Below are 19,701 nucleotides of genomic sequence, written 5' to 3'. Positions count from 1 at the left end.
AGGGGAGAGAAGTCAAGGAAGGAGGAAGGACGAGCGAGGAAGCAGGGCCCGGTACCTTGCTGTGGTACCTGGACTGGACGGGACTGGACTGGCGGGAAGAGAAGGAGAGCAGACTCAGACTGAGAGTGAGAATGAGAATGAGAGTGAGAGTGAGAGAGAGAGAATCCACGTCCACCCATCCATCCACAACCACCACAAACCCAGCACCAGGCCCGGTTAGGTCAGACAAGGGTAGCGTGAGTGGAAAGACAACAAGTCAAGAAGTCAAGAGCGAAAGTGGGCCAGCACCCAGACTTTCTGACTGAGAGGAGGAGATGGTCATGGTGGTGGGATGGAGACGGAGAGACCTTGGAACTGGGGACCTGATTGGGACTGTGCAAGTGGACATGGATATGCTCCCAGGATTAGGACCATGGACGATGGCGGAACAGGGGTGTGGGAGTGGACGGGTGTGGATGAGATTTGTGGAGGATGAGAGAGAGAGAGAGAGAGAGAGAAAGAAGACGAGAGACTAGGTCAGGTCTTGGACACACACGCGCGCACACACGCTGGACCTGGACTAGGAGCAGAAGGGGAAACGGAGGAGAATGTCAATGAGGGCGAGAGACAGCGGCGCCCGCGCGCACACGTACACATTCACTCCGTCTGTCTGTCTACCTGTCTACGGCACTGGTCAGATACCCTTCACATACACGCGAAGCCAGAGTGTGAGAGTGAGAGTAAATGAGAGACAACGACAACGAGTCCAGGTTTAGCGGGTGAAAAGACGAGTGAAGGGGGCACGAGGATGCAGAAAGACTAGGCAAAAAGTAAGTCAAGCAAGCAAGGTACGGATACCATACCTCCCTATCCGATACCTGTCTTGCCATTGGGTTGTCTTTTTCTTGTCTCTGACTTGCTATGCGTGGGTGAAGTTGAGTTGGGACAAGCCAGGGGTGTCCCGCGGTTTAGCATGCCTACGAATACACATGTATGCATCCCGCACGCCGGCACACAACAATAACAACAACCGGGGACGGCTTGTGTTATTGTTGACATTCATCAGTCCCGTCCCTTCTCGTCTTGTGCATAGTATACTGTGTAATGCGCGTGATCATGACAGTCGGAGTTGCAGGTTCTTGCATGTAACCCAGCAGAGTGGGACATTCTTTTTAATCAAGAGCAATAAAACTGCAGAAAAGTCAACTCGCCAGACAGACGGGAACTCGGGTATATGCTATAAGTCGGCATGAAGAGGCTGCTATCAACCGTTGCACCCCCTGCAAGCCATTAGTCACTTGGGGGGGCGGGGGCTCTCAGGCGTTGTCGCGTACATTCGTACGGAGTGCTGAGGTGGGATGAAGCGTGGCTGTGGGGAACAGCGCTGGGTGCTCTTCTTTTGGTGGATAGGTATCAACTGAGTGAGTCCAGTGTCTCTTGTCTATCCCGTACTTAACTCTCTCTGCCATGCGTCGCGGCAGAGCTTTAGTATTGTACGACAGTAATCATGTGGAAGCGCTGATGGTTCCTGGTGGTTCCTGGCTCGGCCTTTTTAGTGCCTACTGCTTGTACGGATAGGTATCGTTGCTGACAAAAACTTGTCGGAACTGTACTTTCACTACTAGCAGCCATCGACGGGAACTGTAGATGGACGGAAACTAGACGCAGGTCCAGGTCATGGACTAGTCCGCTGCTGCCAACTGGTACGGGGAGCCCTCGTGTTACCATTCCTGCGTGTGTGATGAGTATATACATATCCCATACAGAAGCATCATGAGATCATGTTCCTGTTGTTCCTGACATGCCGTCCCTGTTCCTGTCTGGCTCTGTTCTAGGAGGGGAAGTCAAAGTCGAAAGCCCATAGCCAAACTGTACCGTAAGGGTTGGCCACCGCGGCACCACCAGATGGAGGGGAGAGAAAGCGTGCGGAAGTACCGACCGGGGGTGGCCAGGGAATCTTTGTGGATCGCCGATTGGCCGGACCTGGAACTAGCCTTTCCTCCCGCCAGACGGCCAGGCGGCCAAAGAGAGACTTGAGAGTGAGAGTTGAGAGACAAGAGAAAGATGGTCGCTGCTTATCCGTACGGTTTTCTTTCTTTCCCGCTCCCAAGTGTCTGTCTCTTAGCCCCATCTGACGAAGATCCAGGCTCCGTCGTTCTCGCTTGGCCGCTGTGGGAAAGGACTCTCTCTCTCTAGGGCTCTGTACACCATCCGTAGTCACTTTTGAAAAAAAGAGAGAAAGGGAGAAGAGAGATAGAGATAGAGTATGAAAGAAGAACGGCGCTCCGCGCCAGGCCAGGCCCCCCGCGGGGGAGGCGGGGGTGAGGGAGAAAAGGAAAAGGCTTTCGCAATCGGCATAGCTTTGGCTGATAGCCTGATAGGTTGGTTGGTTCTTCTTTTTCCATCTCTCTTTCTCTCTCTTCCTGTGCGCACGGGGCATCTGGGCGGAAAGTGTATGTATGTAGGGTACGGAAAAAAAAGAAGGGGTGGTGGATGAGAGGTGACGAGAGTTGAGTTGAGTTTAGTTGTACCAGGGGTGAACCTCTCTCGCTTGCAGCCGGTAAAGCGGCCCCGAGACAATGCATCTGCCAAATGTCTCTCTCATCTGTCTCTCTGTTCCTCTCGTTCTCTTTCTGTCTATCTGACCCGTTCTAAGATCATGGATCGAGTTGAGTTGGTCCAGGATAGGGAATTGCATTCTGCAGAAACGAGAGAAGTGCCACAGACAAGCAAGCAAAGACTGCTACTACGGACCACCTAGGTATGTAGACAAGAAGTCCGGACAAGTAGGCCCCAGTTGCCGGTAAGCTCGTGTGTCCACAAAGCAATATCGCTACATACCGCTTACAAGACACAACGGGCCACCCAAGTGAGTAAAAAACTAAAGTGTTGTGTTAAGCACCTAGGATAATACGTAGAGCGGGACGCAGAGCACCGCAATCCCGCACCTCGAAGCGAAGGGGACATTACAGGAAACCCATCAACCGCTGACAGAGCGGACAGCAACAACACTGACTGGCTTTGGCAGCGACAGCGACACTGACACTGACATTGGCTCCCGCTCGTCCATAAATAATAAAAAAACGCTCTCTGTCTGTCCCTTGCCTGTGCTCGCGCCTTTTACAGCTTTCTCACGTTGACTAAGGAAAGGGGGAAGTCTCGCGCTCTCACTCTCGCTCAACGCGCTGAGCCAAGTCAGTTAGACAGTCAGACAAGTCTCGCGCGGCCCTCCTCTCTAGGCCCTAGAGTCTTCGATAACTGTCTGCGCCTGGTTGTTCTCCATAACCGCACAATGCACATGTAAAGTCACTGTCAGTGGCAGTCCCTGCGTAACAAGTCCCCCTCCACCATCTCTCTCCCTCTCCCTTCAACGACCCAGCCCAACCCACTAACATGCTGGACCTCGCATGTCATTGATGCCGGCAACCTTGCTCTGCTTCCTGTCAGGGCTTCCCTTCCGCTAGGGGGGGCGACATGCGGACATCGTCCACGGCGCCCATGAACGGCAGTGGTCCATTTTGATGGGCATCAGTGGGTTTGGTTCCAATTGGCCCCTTGGCCCTTGGCCAACAGGAAGACCGGATCTTCTGTCGTCGTCAGGGATGGTGAAGAGAGGACAATGCTCTTCTGCGCGTGTGTGTCTCTCTCTCTCGCCGCATCTCTCTTGCACAAAAACGAAGTCTTGTCTCTCTACTCATCGGGCTCTGCTCTCTGGTAAAGGGACCCGGTCACAATACTCCAGGAAATTCACCAAAAACAGGCAGTCAACGGCGCGGCGCAAGGCAAGGCTACCATCTCCACTGCCCTTTCTCGGGATTAATATGCGCATCCCCCCTCCTCCGTAAAAGGCCCCGAGATGGCTAGCAGTAGATCCCCCCTTAAGTCCCCATCGTGTCCGCTGGGCCCCCCGTCATGGTAGTGTACGGATACTGGGCGGCGGCGGCAGCACGCCGTGACAGAACGCTCTCTAAGCTTGTTCTCCAAAGGTTAAACAACCCGGGCGCCAGACCTAATCTCGATAGTCCAGGGGAATCTCATTTCCATCCCGGTGCCGATATGCCCATCATCGATTTTTTTGGCGGGATTCCGTACGGAGTAGGTCATTACGCTTGCACCGTTGAACTTTACCATTACCTTGACGTTTGCCCACCCAAGACCCAGAAAATGCAGTGAAGGGCATCAAATCGTGCAAAACAAAATTATTCGTGCCATTGGGTCGCGCGCTCAACCCTGGGTTGGGATGCAACTTTTGTCGCCATCCTTGCTCTCCACCCCCCATCAGTAGGGTGTGCCGATAGAGTTTCCTGCTAACCATGCCAGGCACACAGGACCCGAGCAAGGATTCTGGATTTCAGTGAACGGGCTTCCTTGGGGGGAACACCATCATCCATGGCATGGAATCGAAAAACTGGGGAATGAAGAAGGAGATAATGTACGGATACGCTCTAGAAGGAAAGAAAAAAAAAAACCAGTCGACAGCGGCGAGCGGAGGTTTTTTCTCGCCTTTATTTTTTGGGAAGATCTTCTGCCTTTTTGCGGGCAAATCTACCCTAAAAGAGGTCTAATTCGTATGCACTGCCGTTCTTGCGTCATTGCCTGTTGAAGTTTCCGCCCGGCTTGCTTGCTGTCTGCTTCAGGAGTGGACTTCTTCCCCCCCAGCGGTGAATCTAACGGGACCGAAAAACGCAGTGCGAATTCAGGAAGCTTGCTCCCCTAGCAAAAACGCTTCTTCCCCATCCCACCATTATCGACTAACTCCTGTTCAAGATCTAGCAGTGACAAGTTTCTCGATTTGCTATCGTGATCTCGTTGAAGATGCTAGGCTAGCGGCGTCTGGCGGTTGATGAGACGGTCAACTTTCGTCGTCAGTCTCAGGCCATTGATTGGGTCCTTTTCCCAGAGGTGGCTTGAATTGGGCTGCTTCATAACTTCATGCTACAACCACGAATACCGGTCCATAGAACCCCCCCCCCCAAGCAAAGGCACAAAGTACAGTTCCCTCGGCGAGTGGTCGCACTGACTAGGATGATTGTGCTGGGGAAGCATGTACCCAAAGCATTGTATTCTTACATAGCGCGCGGGACGCTGAAGGAGGAGGGGCAACGAGAAGAAAAGATACGGCCGCGTGCGAGAGACCTGGGCGTTGTGCGCTTCAGGATCGTTGGTTTATTCAGAACGATGTACCTACATACATCAGCGGGAGACAATCCTGGGCGACCGTCTGCTGCTGAAAGGCCGTCCGTGAGGCCCTGTCATGGATGACCCCATGTTCGACTATTGACAAGGTCTTTGGTTCTACCCTTCCGGGTATGGGTCGTTTGGCTGTGGGTTCAGGAAGGTAGACAAGGAACGGCACCAGAAAATTAAAATAAAAAATGGCAATACTTCAATATGTGCTCTCTATTAATGGGCAGCATCGACAAGTGGTCCGGAGCTACAGTTACATTGACTCACTTCTCATCGTACGTCTAGAACCGAACCGTCCGCACAAGTCGAAACAGACGCAGCTTGCTTGTCCTACTTACTACACCGCAAGCAACCGGCTATTGAACGAGGATCTGACGAATCTCTGAATCATTGTTGAGAGACCCATGCTTTTGGTCTAGGACACTTGCTCCCCCCCCCCCAAGTCCCCCGAAACAATCATTGGTTCGCCGCGGCGGACCTTGTCCGCATCGTATCCTTTTTCGTGATTGTTTGTGACGACGGCAACGGCCGTGTCTGTGTGTGAGTGTACTTGTGTGTGACGAACCAGCACTGCAAAAGACAATGGGCGAAGGGTTTGCCAAAAGGGGCAAGACATGTGGATCCGACTTCTCAGCCATGCAGGAACGGAAAATGAGGCGTCGTCGGAGACAGCGCAGAGAAAGCTGACGAAAAAGGCCGGCAACAATATTGAGATAAGACTCTAGACTTTGAGAGACCTGGAGGTCAGGGCGTAGTCAAACTCTGGATAAGTCGACTTATCGGGATTTGACATATTTTATGCACAGCTGTCTGATATAGTATACTCAGATACTGCAGGTCAGCCAGACAAGTCATCGCATCTCGCGGACTCTCCCATTGTCTTCCGCGAACCGGAGCAGGCCAAGTCCTTGCAGCGGGGCCGTCCGGCTCCCAGATGGTCTTTGCAGAACAAGATCCGGAGCCGTGTCTCTTGCCTGCATGTTGCATTGGGTTGGACGTTCAGTGAAATGAATTCTCCTTCTTCGGCACGATCAAAGAAAGAAGAGAGAGGCAAGACCAGAAACGGCCCAGGGGTGTTTACGGAGCAAAGGATGAAGAGGGAAAAGAAGGTTTAGCCAGGCCTGCTAGAGAACGGTAATGCATGTCCCAGGGCTATCGTGCAGGTCATCAGCAAAAAGATGTGAGGAGATTGCCCAATAATCTCCACATGCAATATCGCTTGTTTTGGGGGTCCAGCAGCAGCTCCAGCTCCACGAGTGACTTTTTTCGCGTTTTGCTCGGAATGCAATGGATGCAATGGATGCGATGGCTGCAATAGTTGACACATCGCTGCCATTATTTCGTAAGATTGCCTTCTCCTGAGCACCTGCACGAGGACGAACGAGTACGCCGCTGCGGCCGACGACGGCACCGGTAAGGTTCGCTCAGTCCGAGCACTCTGGTAGTTTAATGAGACAAGTCCACTAAGAGTTGAAAGCTGTCTCTTGGAACATCAAGACGCGCAGCTCGGACGACCATGGCTGACTGACTGCCAAAGCCATGTACTTGCAGCAGGCAAGACCGTTGAGGCTGCAAGGAGGAGAACTGCAATACGTGAAAGTAAACGCCGCGACGCCAATAGTCAGTGGGTAAAAAATGTCGTAGGGTCGTCGTCGAAAGCCTGTGCAACAACGTGGCTCTCGACTAGGGTCCCGTCGGATATGCTCCCTTTCTCGACAAGCGTCGATTTCGCGACGAAGGGTATTGGATAAGTTCGGCTCGTCATCTCATCAAGAGGCTCGTGTTGTGCCCCTGAAAGAATGCAGAGCGCGCCTTTTTCCGATGTGACGCTGTTGCCGTCAGCTGAGGGTCGAAATGCAGGTCCGAGTCCCTGGGCAGCGATGTCGGTGACAGTAGCGGCCGATGGATCGGCAGACTTATCGAGTAAGTCGAAATGGCGTATGAAAGTATCCGTAGACTCAGAGACAACGGTGTAGGTATTGTACGGGAGTAACTTGCTTTGCCTGCCAGCTGCCTTGAGCTCGCTCGGACCGTCACGGCTCCCGGTCGTGGAGAACGACAACCGTTGGAAGCGAGCCGTTGATGGAATGTGTCGTGGGCTTCAGACACGCTGCATTCCTCGTCAAGACTCAAGCTCAAGAGTCAAGACCCTATAACGTTGTTTCCAGCCTTGTATTGTGGTCACACGGAGTGATCCGCGGCCGTATTTGTCTGAGTGTGAGAGAGACAAAGGAGATTGATAAGTCCAAGACAGTGGAGGGCGACACGCTTTGGCGTCCTTAGCCATCAACAGATTGCATTCAGAACAACGCACCTTTTCATCTCAGTCCATTCCCGGCCTGTATGATGGGATGCCATAGCACACATGCGACAATAGGCCAGCGAGGGACTGCGGCATCTCAGCAAATTTCGTACATAGCTCGTCAATGGTCGCCTGCTGGATGTGATGGTGCGTGTAGTCAGCGTCGTGCGGCCCGCCGCGGTTCTGGGGAGAAAGGTACGTACGAAATGACCGAGAAAGCGAGAGCCACGCAGGAAGGTCGGAACAAAGTGGATGACGCGAGGAAGAAGCTAGGGCCACTAGCCAAGCCGGAAGTTGACTGGCTAGCAAGAATGCGGAGTGGGGATCGGGTAGTTTCTGCCCTAGATGTTAGGCAAAGATTCAACTCCGAGCAAGGCGCGGCGGTACGTACTATGCTTATGTCCACTTTGGAAACTGCGTGTCGCTGCCGCAGAATTGCTGGCAAGGCCCTGCCAACTGTGAAACTTGCCTGGCGCATTGCTTCAGAAAACAGCTTTGGTTCCCAAGATCAAGCGCTAATCTGCTTCCGGTATCGTCCTTCTGTCAAAGTTGCAACTGCAACCACTGCCCCCCTTTCGCTTATCTCACGCCCCTCCAACTCGCGTGCCTCCCACTCCAGGAACGCTTGTTTTCATCGAGTCACGACGTCCCGCCAGCTCGACCTACCTATCGCACTACACCGCGTACAGCGAAGATCAGAATCGCCCAACACGGGATGATTCGCTGCCGCGAGCTACGATGCAGACCAAAGAAGTGTCCGGCAACACTGGTGGTGGCTTTGGCCCTCCAACTTGCCAGGATTCATTGGATGGCCTTACTGCGTACACCAATTAGGGCGATATGCCTTCAGGCTTTCTAAATAACCTCTCGACAATATCACAGGCTGGCAGGCCATGTTTTCCAGCCAACTGGCGCTCGTCCCCTCAGCAGCTTTCATGCACATCACTCTACACTTTTATACTGGTCCACGAATTTCTGCTTCTCCTGCATACTCTACGTTAGTCTCCGAAGAGCTGTAGGTATTTGCTGGTCACCGTTGAACTTTATCACCACGCACAATGCCTCGCCAGACAAAGTATGCTTCGACTGCGCCATCAATTGTCTGCACGGTTCTCTGTGTTCTTCCCAGCTCCTGCATGGTGTCGTCAACGGGGCCGCTTGAATCGCGTCTTGATATTCAACTGAATGACTGACTAGGAACAGAACAAAATTTCGGCCATGTGGAGAATATCGGGCTCTGGAGCCATCCCGTTTTCGACTCTTGCCATCCGGTCCGCGCCAAGGCCTCTCTGCCTGACTGTTACGGTGGCCTTACGGAATACCGTCCTCCCTTTTGCTCAGTACGGACATGAACTCGATAGAGTGGACCTTCCGGGGATTAAACCGACATCATCCTTCGTACGGGACCAACAAAAACAAGAACTCGGTAATGCGATGCTCTTTGCTCGTTTCCTTTCCGAGTCGCTGCAGTCGGTTCCACAAAGCTGCGATCCACCGCGGAGGAGGGCAAAGGCCGCCTTCGATATGGATCCAGAATGGATTGGTTCATGGCCCATGGGTCGGGTCGGGAGCAAGACACGACGTTGGAATGGAGGCGACGGCCGAACCTCGGACGGCAGCGCTGTGCCTCTCTATGCAAGGTACGAGATCTCAAGCATCAGCCTGCAATCTAGCACTGGTCTCGACAAGACGGCAAACCGGCCTTGTTGCGGTGGAGGGAGCCGTCGGCGGGATGTTGTTCATGGATGATGGACCATGGTTGTGGCTGTTTGATCATCCTGCCAGAATGCGACGCACGCTACCCCGAGCTTTCTGAAACTCCAAGCCAGCAGATGCCAGCTGCACGTCGCCAGCCTCAAGCCCGAACACCCTCCCCCGCCGAGTTTGCAGTATTCGTACACTAATCACTGTGTAGACTCGTGTAGAATTCGCCTTTGTCTTCGGCGTGGGCGAGGATAATGGTTGTATTGTTGCTAAGTTCCTGGCAAGGCAAGCCCACGCTAGAACTAGGTCGAGGTCCGGGTCCGGGTCCTGAGAAGACGGCGACCAGCTATCCCACCTCGCCTGATCGTCCCGCCACCCTGGCCGACTTCAGTGCGTTCGGTCAGGATGGCAGAGTTCATGTTGACCGCTGTCGACCTCCCGCACGGCCGGGCATCACCCGCTTGTCTGGGAACTGTCGTCTATCGCCCTCCCTTGCCATGAGTACGAATTGCACTCCATCCCTCTCCCGCCCGTACCCGTACTCTGTACTCCGTACATGCCGCGGTGAAGAGAGGCCGTTCAGGTGATGGAATTCACGGTTCGGGATCCCGGACTGGAGTTGAACTCGGGCAAGCGATGAGGACGGAGACACGGCCTAAATAGGAAGGTCTTCCGCTGGGTCGAATGCCATGATACCATCTGCAAAGCCCCTCCCTAATCTTAAATGTTTACCGTCTTCTGCATTCTTGGTGGTAGCGGCAAACAAAAGAGGGGCATCGGGAAGCTTTGGAAGAATCAACGACGATCCTTCTCCCCCTGACAGGCGCATCCTGTCCCGCGCGGACAGCATCGTGAGACTTTCGTCAACGGAGAATGCGGTGACGAGGATAAGGCAAGCCTGACAAGGGAAGTTCGGCCGGGATGCGTGCCGCTTCTGGACTGCGCATAGGCCATTTCCTAAGCTGGCCGTCACATTCATGTCCTTGGGAAGCTGGGACGAAATGGACGAATCAGTCGAGTTACTTAGTCGAGTTACTGAGGCAATCGTTGCCTGCTGCTATTTTGAGTCTCCAAGTGGTCCCAAGTTTGTCGAAGCTCGTCCGTCGCAAGAAGCCCAAAACAAGCGCTTCCAAGTCCCAATGCTGGTGCGGACACGGGTAGAGCAACTCGTAAGCGATTCAGGTTCCCAGTAGCTAGGTATCCGTACGCTGCGCACGCGGCACAAGGTTGTTGATGTCCATTATTTTCTCGAAAAAGGCATCATGTGGGAAAAGAGAAGCAGAGACTCAGACTCGAGAGTCAGAGACAAAGCGTAACGCCTGAGAAATGCGGTGGAATGGATTCGTCTCCACCAAACAAACCACTGACGGAGCTTTTTTTTGCTTCGGACGTGGAGTACCTAGCACTAAGCAACATCTATCCGTTGAGGAAAAAATGGTGATCAAGTCTAGACCCCTCGAGGCCGGGATGTTGGATTAGTATCATTCGTCATATCATGGGCCTGTTTGACCAGTGAGCGACCGAAGCATGCAAGCACCAGCAAGTGGGAAAAGAAAGAGGAGCGTGATGCCGTGGTCACTCAAAGTGAGGCCCTTGGGGCCCAGCGTCTGTCGGGATACTGCCAGTCGGGTTCTGCTGACTGATGCCGTGTGGGCAGTTGTGGGCAGTTTCAGAAATGGACCCTGGGTGGATGCGGCCTAAGCTTAAGCCGCAGGAGCCAATGAGAAACCTGAGGAGCTAGCCTTGTAGGCGCTAGGAGCTTCTCAGTCATTTCATTGGTTCCCTCAGATGCATTCCACACTGCCAAAGTGGGGTGTTCCGTTCTCGTTCCCACCTCACCTGCGCTCCCCCCCTGTGTGTCTGCACTTGCCCTGTCCGGCGTGCTTGCGCTTGTTGCCAGCTGTCGCCCTCTACCAGTGTTTGGCCTGGTCTCCTTCCCGTCCCACCTCCTAGACCAGACCACCACACACCACACACATATCCCGTCTACCTTACTCCGTACCCAACCACCAGCGTACTCCATATACTACTTGCGCATGCACACGACCAATCCGCCCACGCTCACGCTTACTCGCATCACACTGGTCAACATGGGCCAGAAATAGCTTTTGCTTTTTTGAGATCACTGCCCATTCATCTGGGAATCGTTGCACGGCGCATGCGGGAGTGAGATCGGGTCGCAGAACCTTCGGCCGCCTCGCCCCAGTACAGTGTGCGCCTGGCGGCTGCTAAGATTGCTTGCGAGCCTTTCACCTCGACCATGGTCCATCTCGGCTTCACACCGCATCAGCAGATCTCCTTTTTTACTCTCTCCCCCCATCGTCACGCCTGGCTCGCGCAGGGCTCCGGCCGCCAGCAGGTCGAGGTCCTTGACGCCGGCACGGTATTTGTGGTCGAGGAAACAGGAATAGAAACATCCCAGCCGACCAAAGTGATGTGCTCGCCTACCTGCATGGACTTGGGACATCATACATGGAAACATTGCCCTCCTAGCTGCTAGGCTTGACCGTGATGGCGATGGGCATTCGTCTGGCAATGGCACGCTACGAGGAACGACTCCAGCCATGAGATGAAACTTGAACCTCCGAGAAGGAGCGCGAGAGACGAGGATCTGGGTATATCGGCAGTCGACCTAGCTGGGGCCTCGGCGACCTCGCGCTACCGTCGTCCTTTATTTCTCCGGCGGCGGCTGGTCCACGGTAGCCGTCACTCGCCACCACCGGCCTACCTGCCGCTCACCTGTCAAATCTGCACAATAATTCCCGACCATTGTGGGCGAGTTCCACCAGCCTACAGGCTACTGCAAAGGGAAAAAGAGACTTTCTTCGGACTTTTACCACAGGGCCCATTGCGTTCTTCATATCCTGGCTGACACCGGTCATGACAACTGACTGCAGTTCAAAAAAGCAGATACGAATACATCTGACCAACTCAACCCTTGAACTCAAAAAGCATGTCGAGTTCCCTGGATCCGGCTCAGTGGAGATAGGAAAGGCTACCAAACCCAGAGCAACTCTGAAACGGCAGGGAAGGGACGGCCGATCTTCCTCGCCTCGCTGAGTCGACGAAACATGACATATTCGACGTCGACTTGTCCTCGACCCGCGTCGTGGCTGGTGGTTGTGGTGGTGGGCATCCACGACAACCTCAGTGGCACTGGCGCTCAGCAGCCATGCCGGCCGCGCTCCCCCATGGCGAAGTATGATTCGTGCATGAACCAGCCTGTCCGGTGTGGTTCTCTTTCTAATCCCTATCCGCACCAGCTGCGGTGACGGCGGAGAAGAAGTGTAAACGATGCGACAGCAGCATGCACCCAGCCATCTATTTCCACCGCGGTTTCCATCAATAAGTTTCCCCCACCCACGATACGACAATGGCCAGTTCTCTTCTGCGCAAACTACGGACAGAAGCTCGTGTTGATGTCAACCCGCAGGCCTTCTCCAGTTTTCCCTGCAACCGGCGGGCTTGTTCACAGGGCTTCGCCGCTCTCCTAGCTTTCCTAGGTGGTCTGGAAGGGTGCAAGTGTGCTTTGAGCCAATGTTGTGCAGCACCCGAAACACGGTGAGAGGGGCGGTTTTCAGGTACATGAAACACGGGCGACGACTTTCTAGGGACATGTCACATCGTCTTCCAGAACGACTTGAGGCAGCGATCGGCCGTTTATGTCAGCTTTGAACATGCTCGCTCAGCTCTTGAAGGTTGCTAAACGAAGGGATCTCCCCAGCAAGGCTGGGCCTGGACAACCGCACTTGCATTCAACCCACAGTCCCTTTGCAGGGTATCTCTCGTTGGTGCGTTCCGGTTGGCTCAACTGAGGTCCGACACCTCTCATGGATTCCATACTATCAACAACCAGAAGCTGCCAAAGTGGCCGTTCCAATCATGTCTTCCTTCGACGGGCTCCGCTGTCACGGATCCTGATGAAGGGAACGGACGGTCGACCGGGAGATCTAGAGTACACGGACTGGTGCTTCTTTCTCCTATACTCGAGCCTCACGAGCCTCGAAAGAAAGACACGGAGACAAACAACTAGACAGCTAGACAGCTAGACAAGCATATGTGGTTTGACTGACTGCGCTTGATCCCGTACGAACTAGCTATGACGTTCCGCTATATCTTCTTCTCGAATCATGCTAGTCGCCAGCCTTGTCCTCTCGTGTACATGCGGTGTGCGGACGCCGTCGACCCCGTACCCGGAGCAAGGACCCGGAACAATATCACATCGCCGACCTCTAGATGCGAACGAGGCAACAACTGGCCAATGCAAGCTCCCAACTTGGATATACGGGACCTAGCTTACTAGGTGCTCTTTTTTTGGCCTCACCTCAAACTTGACGGCTTCTGCCATCGAGTCTTTTACCCATACCTCCTTCACCTCTACCGCCCACCGCTCTTGTTTCATATCGCCATGCTTGTTTCGCCGCCTAGCAGTCCCATGAACACAAAGATCTGTGCCGGGGCCAATCCGATTCCCACCTTCCGCCCACGCACCGTCCTTCTCTTTTCAGTCCTCGTCCGAAGCGATAAACACCAGAGTCTAGTCGGTTCCTGCACAGCATGGATGGCGCGCACCTTCACCCACTCTGGCGATGTGCTTTGACGCCGTGCCCGAGTTGCACAGGTACCACTCGGGCAGATGTCTGAAACATTGACAGACAAGATATCCAGTCTTTCTCTAACTAACAGACGTTCTGCTTCTCTGTCTCTCTCTGGCGCCCATTGTCATCCCCACCATCAGCCGCCATTGCGTCGCCTTCACTTGTCCTCGTGGTCATGCCATGCCACATGCCTTGACTGCTCTAGCCCGCGTCTGTGGACGAGGAAGCGCCGACATAGCCTCTCAAGCTGCATGGAATCTTTCCATTTCTCTCCATCTCGCAACCGAGCTTTGCCTCTATAGCCGGTTGTTCCTACCCGTCTGCCCGTCGTCCGCCCATCTCAGGTAAATCGTGAGATCCCATCATGTCAGATCCTGCCTGCCACGGCCACACTAACCACAACTTTCCCAAACGAACTGCTGCGGCTACTGAACTGACAAGTCGGCATCAAGCCTGCCTGACCTTGCCAACTATCTGGGCAAACGTTCCTCCCGCTTTCCGCCACAGACCACAGGTGTGTCCCCCTACCCGCCTCGAGCAACCATGATCTTCCCAGATCCCCATCACAGCTGGACTTCTCCCCCCCCCCCATCGGCGTCGCCCCGCCGATGGACCCCTGGAGGAAGAGATCGACTCCTGAAACTGCAGTCTTCGTCCGTCTGCGAATGCTATTGGTGTATGCCACCCTGAGGCATAAAGATCTGGTAGGCGCTCAGACTTGGGACACCGGCCGGAGGCAAGGAAGGGCCTCCCTCGCGTCGGGTTGACTCGTTGGTCCCCTGGAAAAGGCAGAAAAAAGAACAAAAAGGCTACCTTGTTGGTCAGCGGGCGGACGTCTCCTCCGACTGGTTGATGGGGGCGAGTGACTTGCTTTCAACCCATGGTGTTGAGAGAAGGAGAATTCCAGCAAGTCGCATGGCTACGGAGCTCTCTTCCCTGCACGTGGCGTTCCGTGAACTTTCGAGGGGAAGGTTTGCCGAGTCTTTCATGCCCTCGACGCTTGGCGCCGGCAAGGCTAGGTCGATCACCAGGGTTGAAGGGGTTGGAAACCAACTTTTTGGGGGGCGAAGGAACCTGGGATAGCTGGGAAGCAGATAGAATAGATGGTACGCGGGCCATGGTTTAGCTGTGCTACTTTGCCATTGGGTCTTGTGACCAAGGCAGGACTTGGGAGTGGCCAGTGGCAACGGGGACTGGCGAAAGGGCTGCGTTCCTACAGATAGATACCCCTCGATGTCTGAAGATGTCTAGCTGCAGTATTACGACAGCGTTCGATGGCCCTGGTCCATGATGTTCAGCAGATCTATCCCGCCACCTCGTCTCTGTCCTTCTAACCGGTACGGTCCTGCTCGCCTTTTCTCCCGGGTGCCGATGAGCGTTTACGCGGGCGGCGAGCGAGCTCCCTCGGTTCGGACGGGGGGCCCTCCACGATGCCCGGGTATAGCTTCTTAGCATGACTCTAGAACGCATAATGAACTTGCCTAGTCTTTTTGATATATGCTGGCTTCCGCTTTGCTCCATAGTGGGCCGCCTTCCCCCCAGCGGCTTTGCCTGCCGTTATGTGCGAGGGCCCCGGGTAGTCCCAGATTCATGGGAAAAGAAGTATGCCCGGATGTCGTACGGAGGGAATCAGATCACATTGCGAGTCGTGAACGCGTTGGGAAAGCACCGCGTGGTGGTACGTGGGGTTTGATTGACGGGAAAAGGGCGGCTGCGGGATGCCTTTGCCTGTTTCTGGCAAATGTACCGGGCGATGAATATAGAGAAAGAAGATGGAGTATCCGCCGACGGGGTCAATATGCTGCCACTTGCGCGCCGCCGGCAATGTCTTTCCTTTTTTTTTTTTTTTGCTTTGCTTGGCTTGACCGAATCGGCGGGATTGTAAAAGAGTTCCAGTTCCCATATTATTGTCCGCAATGTGCCGTGTGTTCGCTCCCTTGGCCTTGTGTGATCTACAAGATTTCAAAGTTTAAATCTTGTGGCTTCTAGAATCTTTTTTGCAAAAGCCAGCAAATGGCATTTCTTTCGGGACGAAAATGGGTGAGAGAGATTAGGCGAGAGTTGTGACTGACTCTTGTGTCTTCTTTTGGGCCCCCGTCCCGGGTGGTGTTGTTGTTGTTTCCCCTTGACTTGCCTTGGCTTGTCAAAGTTTCCCGCACGCTCTGCCGACGGGGCCACCGCGTGTGACCTACCTCGAAGTTGGTCAGCCTCTCGCCATCCTGTGTTGGGGTTGTTGTTTTTTCAGCTCGAGTGAGGCGGACTGACCGAACTGACTGTCCCCGTGCGGAGGGTGAGAGATGGTGGGAGGGTTGAGCAAAGGAGTGCAACTCGCCCCAAATCGGCTGCTCGATAAACTTTCTTCGTTGGGGTTATGTGGTGGGCTGGGAACTACGGATATGCGCGTAGGAAAAGCCCGGATCTCTTCCTTTCTGCAGCGTAGGCCTTTTATTTCTCTTTTGTTCCTTGTTTTTTTCAGACGTCAAAAGTTGGGTTTGGTTTGGCTGAAGTGGGCAGTGTAGTTTAAGCATTGGACATGTAGTACGTACGTACGTGTGTATGTGTTTGGTGACTTTGACTCGGGGTTCCCTTTGGTTGATCTGATGTTGGGCGGACCTTGGATCGGATTGTGGGCGGACAGGCACCCACGCGGTGCAAAGACGGACGGATGAGGGGATGGAGAGGTGAGTAGGAGAGATGTGTGCGTGAGGGAGAGAGAAAGAGTTCGCGGGTCTGGGGTGGCCCGTCCGCCCGGATTGGATTTTTGCCCACGCGGCTTCCGAGTCCGAGGTGAGCCGAGTTGTCGACTGACTTGATGTGTCCCGCGTGAGCAACGTCAGGCCAGGAAGGCAAGAAGGACGTCGTTCTCCCCCTTAGTCAGTTGAAGGGCGTTGCTGTTCGTTGAGAGGAAAATGATATTTGCGTGGCGAATAGCTGTCAGGTAACTTAGAACAAGAGAGGTGTTTGCTTAGCACGGGCAGTTTTCTCTCTCATCTCGGAGAGGACCCCCGGTAGTGAGCTGATACTTGATGGGTTGAATGACTCTTGCGTCGATATGCAATATGACGTTCAATGTACTTCACGATGACGATGTTGGCAGTGACGACGACTTCACTTGCCGGATGGGGTTCTGTATCAGTTTGCCGCCATTTCCTATGTTATCGAAAGTCATGTATTTGCATGTGTTAGCTGACTTGAATCGTGGATTTGGCTCGTGGAGAGCCTCTGGGTTTGTCGATCATGTTTCGTTTTCGTCGATGTTGGAAGACTCGACGTCCTTGGAGCGTGACTTGATAATTCCCAGGGGTTCAGTTGCGTAGGTTCCGTCGATGGGGTCCAAAGACTTTACTGCTGATCCAGGGTGACTATTGCTGAGTGAGTTGTCGATTTCTTATTGTGAAGGAGGCTCTTGAAGCAAGAAGACATTCCCGTTTGGAGACAAGATCATACGTGTATCTGCCTCGCAGCCATCTCTACTTATACAGAGAGATTCAGCGGTGCCTTCCAAAGGCGCCGCGTTGTCTGTCGCGGATATTTCCCATCATCATGTGTCAATGTTACGAAGTGGGAAACATGTCAAGTTCCCTCGTTATCAAATATGCTCTCTTGAACTGAGAATGCGATAGCCAGATGACGTGGCATTGGTCTCTATCCCTCAACTATCACTGTTGTTACTTAGCAGTCTGCTCTGGCGGACGCTTTGTGTGATGGAATCCTGATAGTCTGCTCCTTCCCCTATGCCAGGTTCAAATGTGGCCCAACTTGTGAAGTAACACGCCAGATCCATCTACAGAGTGTTACCTCTGTATCAAGGAGCGATCCTTATTGCATAGTCACACGAATATAAGGTCGGACTATCTCTCTATTACCTTACACACACACACTGTCTCTTTTTCTCGTACCCCAATGGTCGTGATATCGACGGATGCTATGAGCTATATCGAGTCTCTAGGCAATGCGAAGTCCCTGATTACCTTGAGCCCATGCCGCGAATGGAGATATGTGAATCGAAAAGCGACAAGTCTACACAAGAAATAATCCCTAGTTTAGACTTGACGTTTACATGTGCTTACCCGCATTCTTCTCCGATGGCATAGTTCGCGACTGGCTGGCCCGGGCAGCTGCGTCCGAGCCATGCGTGTCTCTATTACACCGCTTCGAGGCGAAGCATAGGACAGAGCAACATGTGGCTTGAATACTATCGCGGTCTGGAACGTCTCGGTCTTGTTTGTATGCCATTCATCAGCAAAATGGACGGCCTTGGCGAATGAAATGGGGTTATATCATATATGGCAGAGTCTGAAGGCGGGTAGATTCCGGGTTGTGGCGAACACAACGGCATGCGGCGAGACAGCCCATAATTGGAGCCATATCTATTAATTTTCACTGAATAATCCTAAGCTGGCCCTAATTTGGCAAATCTAGGCTCCTTTTAAAGTTGATCCATTATGAATCAAAGGTGAATCAGCCGGACTTAGCCTAGATTTTGACATCAGGTTTCCCCTATACCTCGGGTTGCCTTTGATAATCGGGGATATTCGAGGTCCATTTTGACTAGAGCGAGAACTTCAAAGCTTCTCTTAAAACTTTTCTCACTGTGGCTTTGCAGAACATAGACCTGCGCTAAATATTGAACTTGCCAGCTCATCCCCCAAGGGGGCTCGTCTTCGCCACACCGTTGTTGTATTCATTCCACGTGAGGCCTATGGGTTTCTCTTTAATCACTTCAAGTCCAGCGGTGGTACATAATATTGCCATGGAGAGTCATAACTAAGATGCACACCAGGCATCGGTATACGAGGCTTATATAGCAAAGCTCAAGGTATCAAACGGTGCACAGGGAAGCAAAACCAGTCGATGCAAAGAGACAGCAGTCGAATACCGCCAGATATCGGTCTGGGTGTTACAGTTCAGTCTGATTCGATCTCAGTATGAAAGATCACTATCATCAAGGGAATGTAAGAAGGATGTCTATCTTCCAATGCAATGTCGATGGCCGTGACAGCTCGACTGACACAGGCAAAGCAGATCATGGCTTTGGTCAGATATTGCCGCCGAAATCTATCTGAATCGACTACATGTCAATTCATTTCAACCGCGAGCGTCCGTAGACCGTTGATAGGAGCTCAGATAGTTCCTGTCTCATGATAATGGACGCTCCGCAGACGACATCAACAAATGTCGCCTCACGTCTACTCAAGGGGCCAAAATTTGCGGAACAACCAGCAGGCGCGCTTTTTCAATAGCATGAAGAGTCACATAATGCTACATGTCCAAGTATAGTCTCTTCTAGTGGAAGCATACGAGCAAGTCAATACGTCGTCACCAGCCGCCGCCGCCCTGAACTCCATACAAACCCACACATTCAGCATGCTCGCGAATCCACCAAAACTTCAAAAACATACAACACCAGGTATTCGCTGGTCGTCACCGACCCAACTACTAATCCGGCCCTCATTGGCTTATCTATGGGAGAGCGGACGGGATCCCGAGTTTTCCAATGGGTATGGTCGTATGTGGTGGTTTGGTGATGCTAAGTCGTAGATATTGTCAGGAAAAGCTAGGGGGCGACAGCGCAGCAACCGGCACAACAACTCAACCAAGGCATTCGAATTATAGACAGATGTTATGAAATGGGCCTCTGTAAAATTTCTTTCAAGTTGGCTAATAGGTCAGATCCCGGCCACACTTGACACCTTTCATCATGCTCAGCATCTAACTGTCTGCTGATCGCGTTAACTTGGTGCACACCTGGAATCATCGCCCTATTTTCTGCGGCAATCAAAGCAGAAGCTGGATTGTCTTATAAACTGATAAAATGTTTTGATAACAACAGCAACACCTCGTGTTCTTAGTATCTTGGCTTAGTCAGTGACTTAAGCTGCAAGATCAGCACGAACTGTACTCCCTGTAACCTACACTCGATTCGCTCAT

At 53.1% G+C, this 19,701-nt stretch overlaps 1 protein-coding gene across 1 annotated transcript; it reads right to left on the bottom strand.

Annotated features, from left to right (window-relative positions):
• Positions 1–815: 815 nt before the first annotated feature.
• On the bottom strand, positions 816–1,151 carry BDZ83DRAFT_614397 (uncharacterized protein). The gene has a single exon (XM_060507831.1). The coding sequence runs from the start codon at positions 1,036–1,038 to the stop codon at positions 847–849; it is 192 nt and encodes a 63-aa protein (XP_060366982.1). The 5' UTR covers positions 1,039–1,151; the 3' UTR covers positions 816–846.
• Positions 1,152–19,701: the final 18,550 nt, after the last annotated feature.

Source organism: Colletotrichum acutatum (assembly GCF_030867785.1).
Source record: "Colletotrichum acutatum strain CBS 112980 chromosome Unknown BDZ83scaffold_28, whole genome shotgun sequence".
Taxonomy (NCBI): domain Eukaryota; kingdom Fungi; phylum Ascomycota; class Sordariomycetes; order Glomerellales; family Glomerellaceae; genus Colletotrichum; species Colletotrichum acutatum.
Note: the sequence above shows the minus strand (reverse complement) of the source record. Positions and strands in the feature narration are given on the sequence as shown.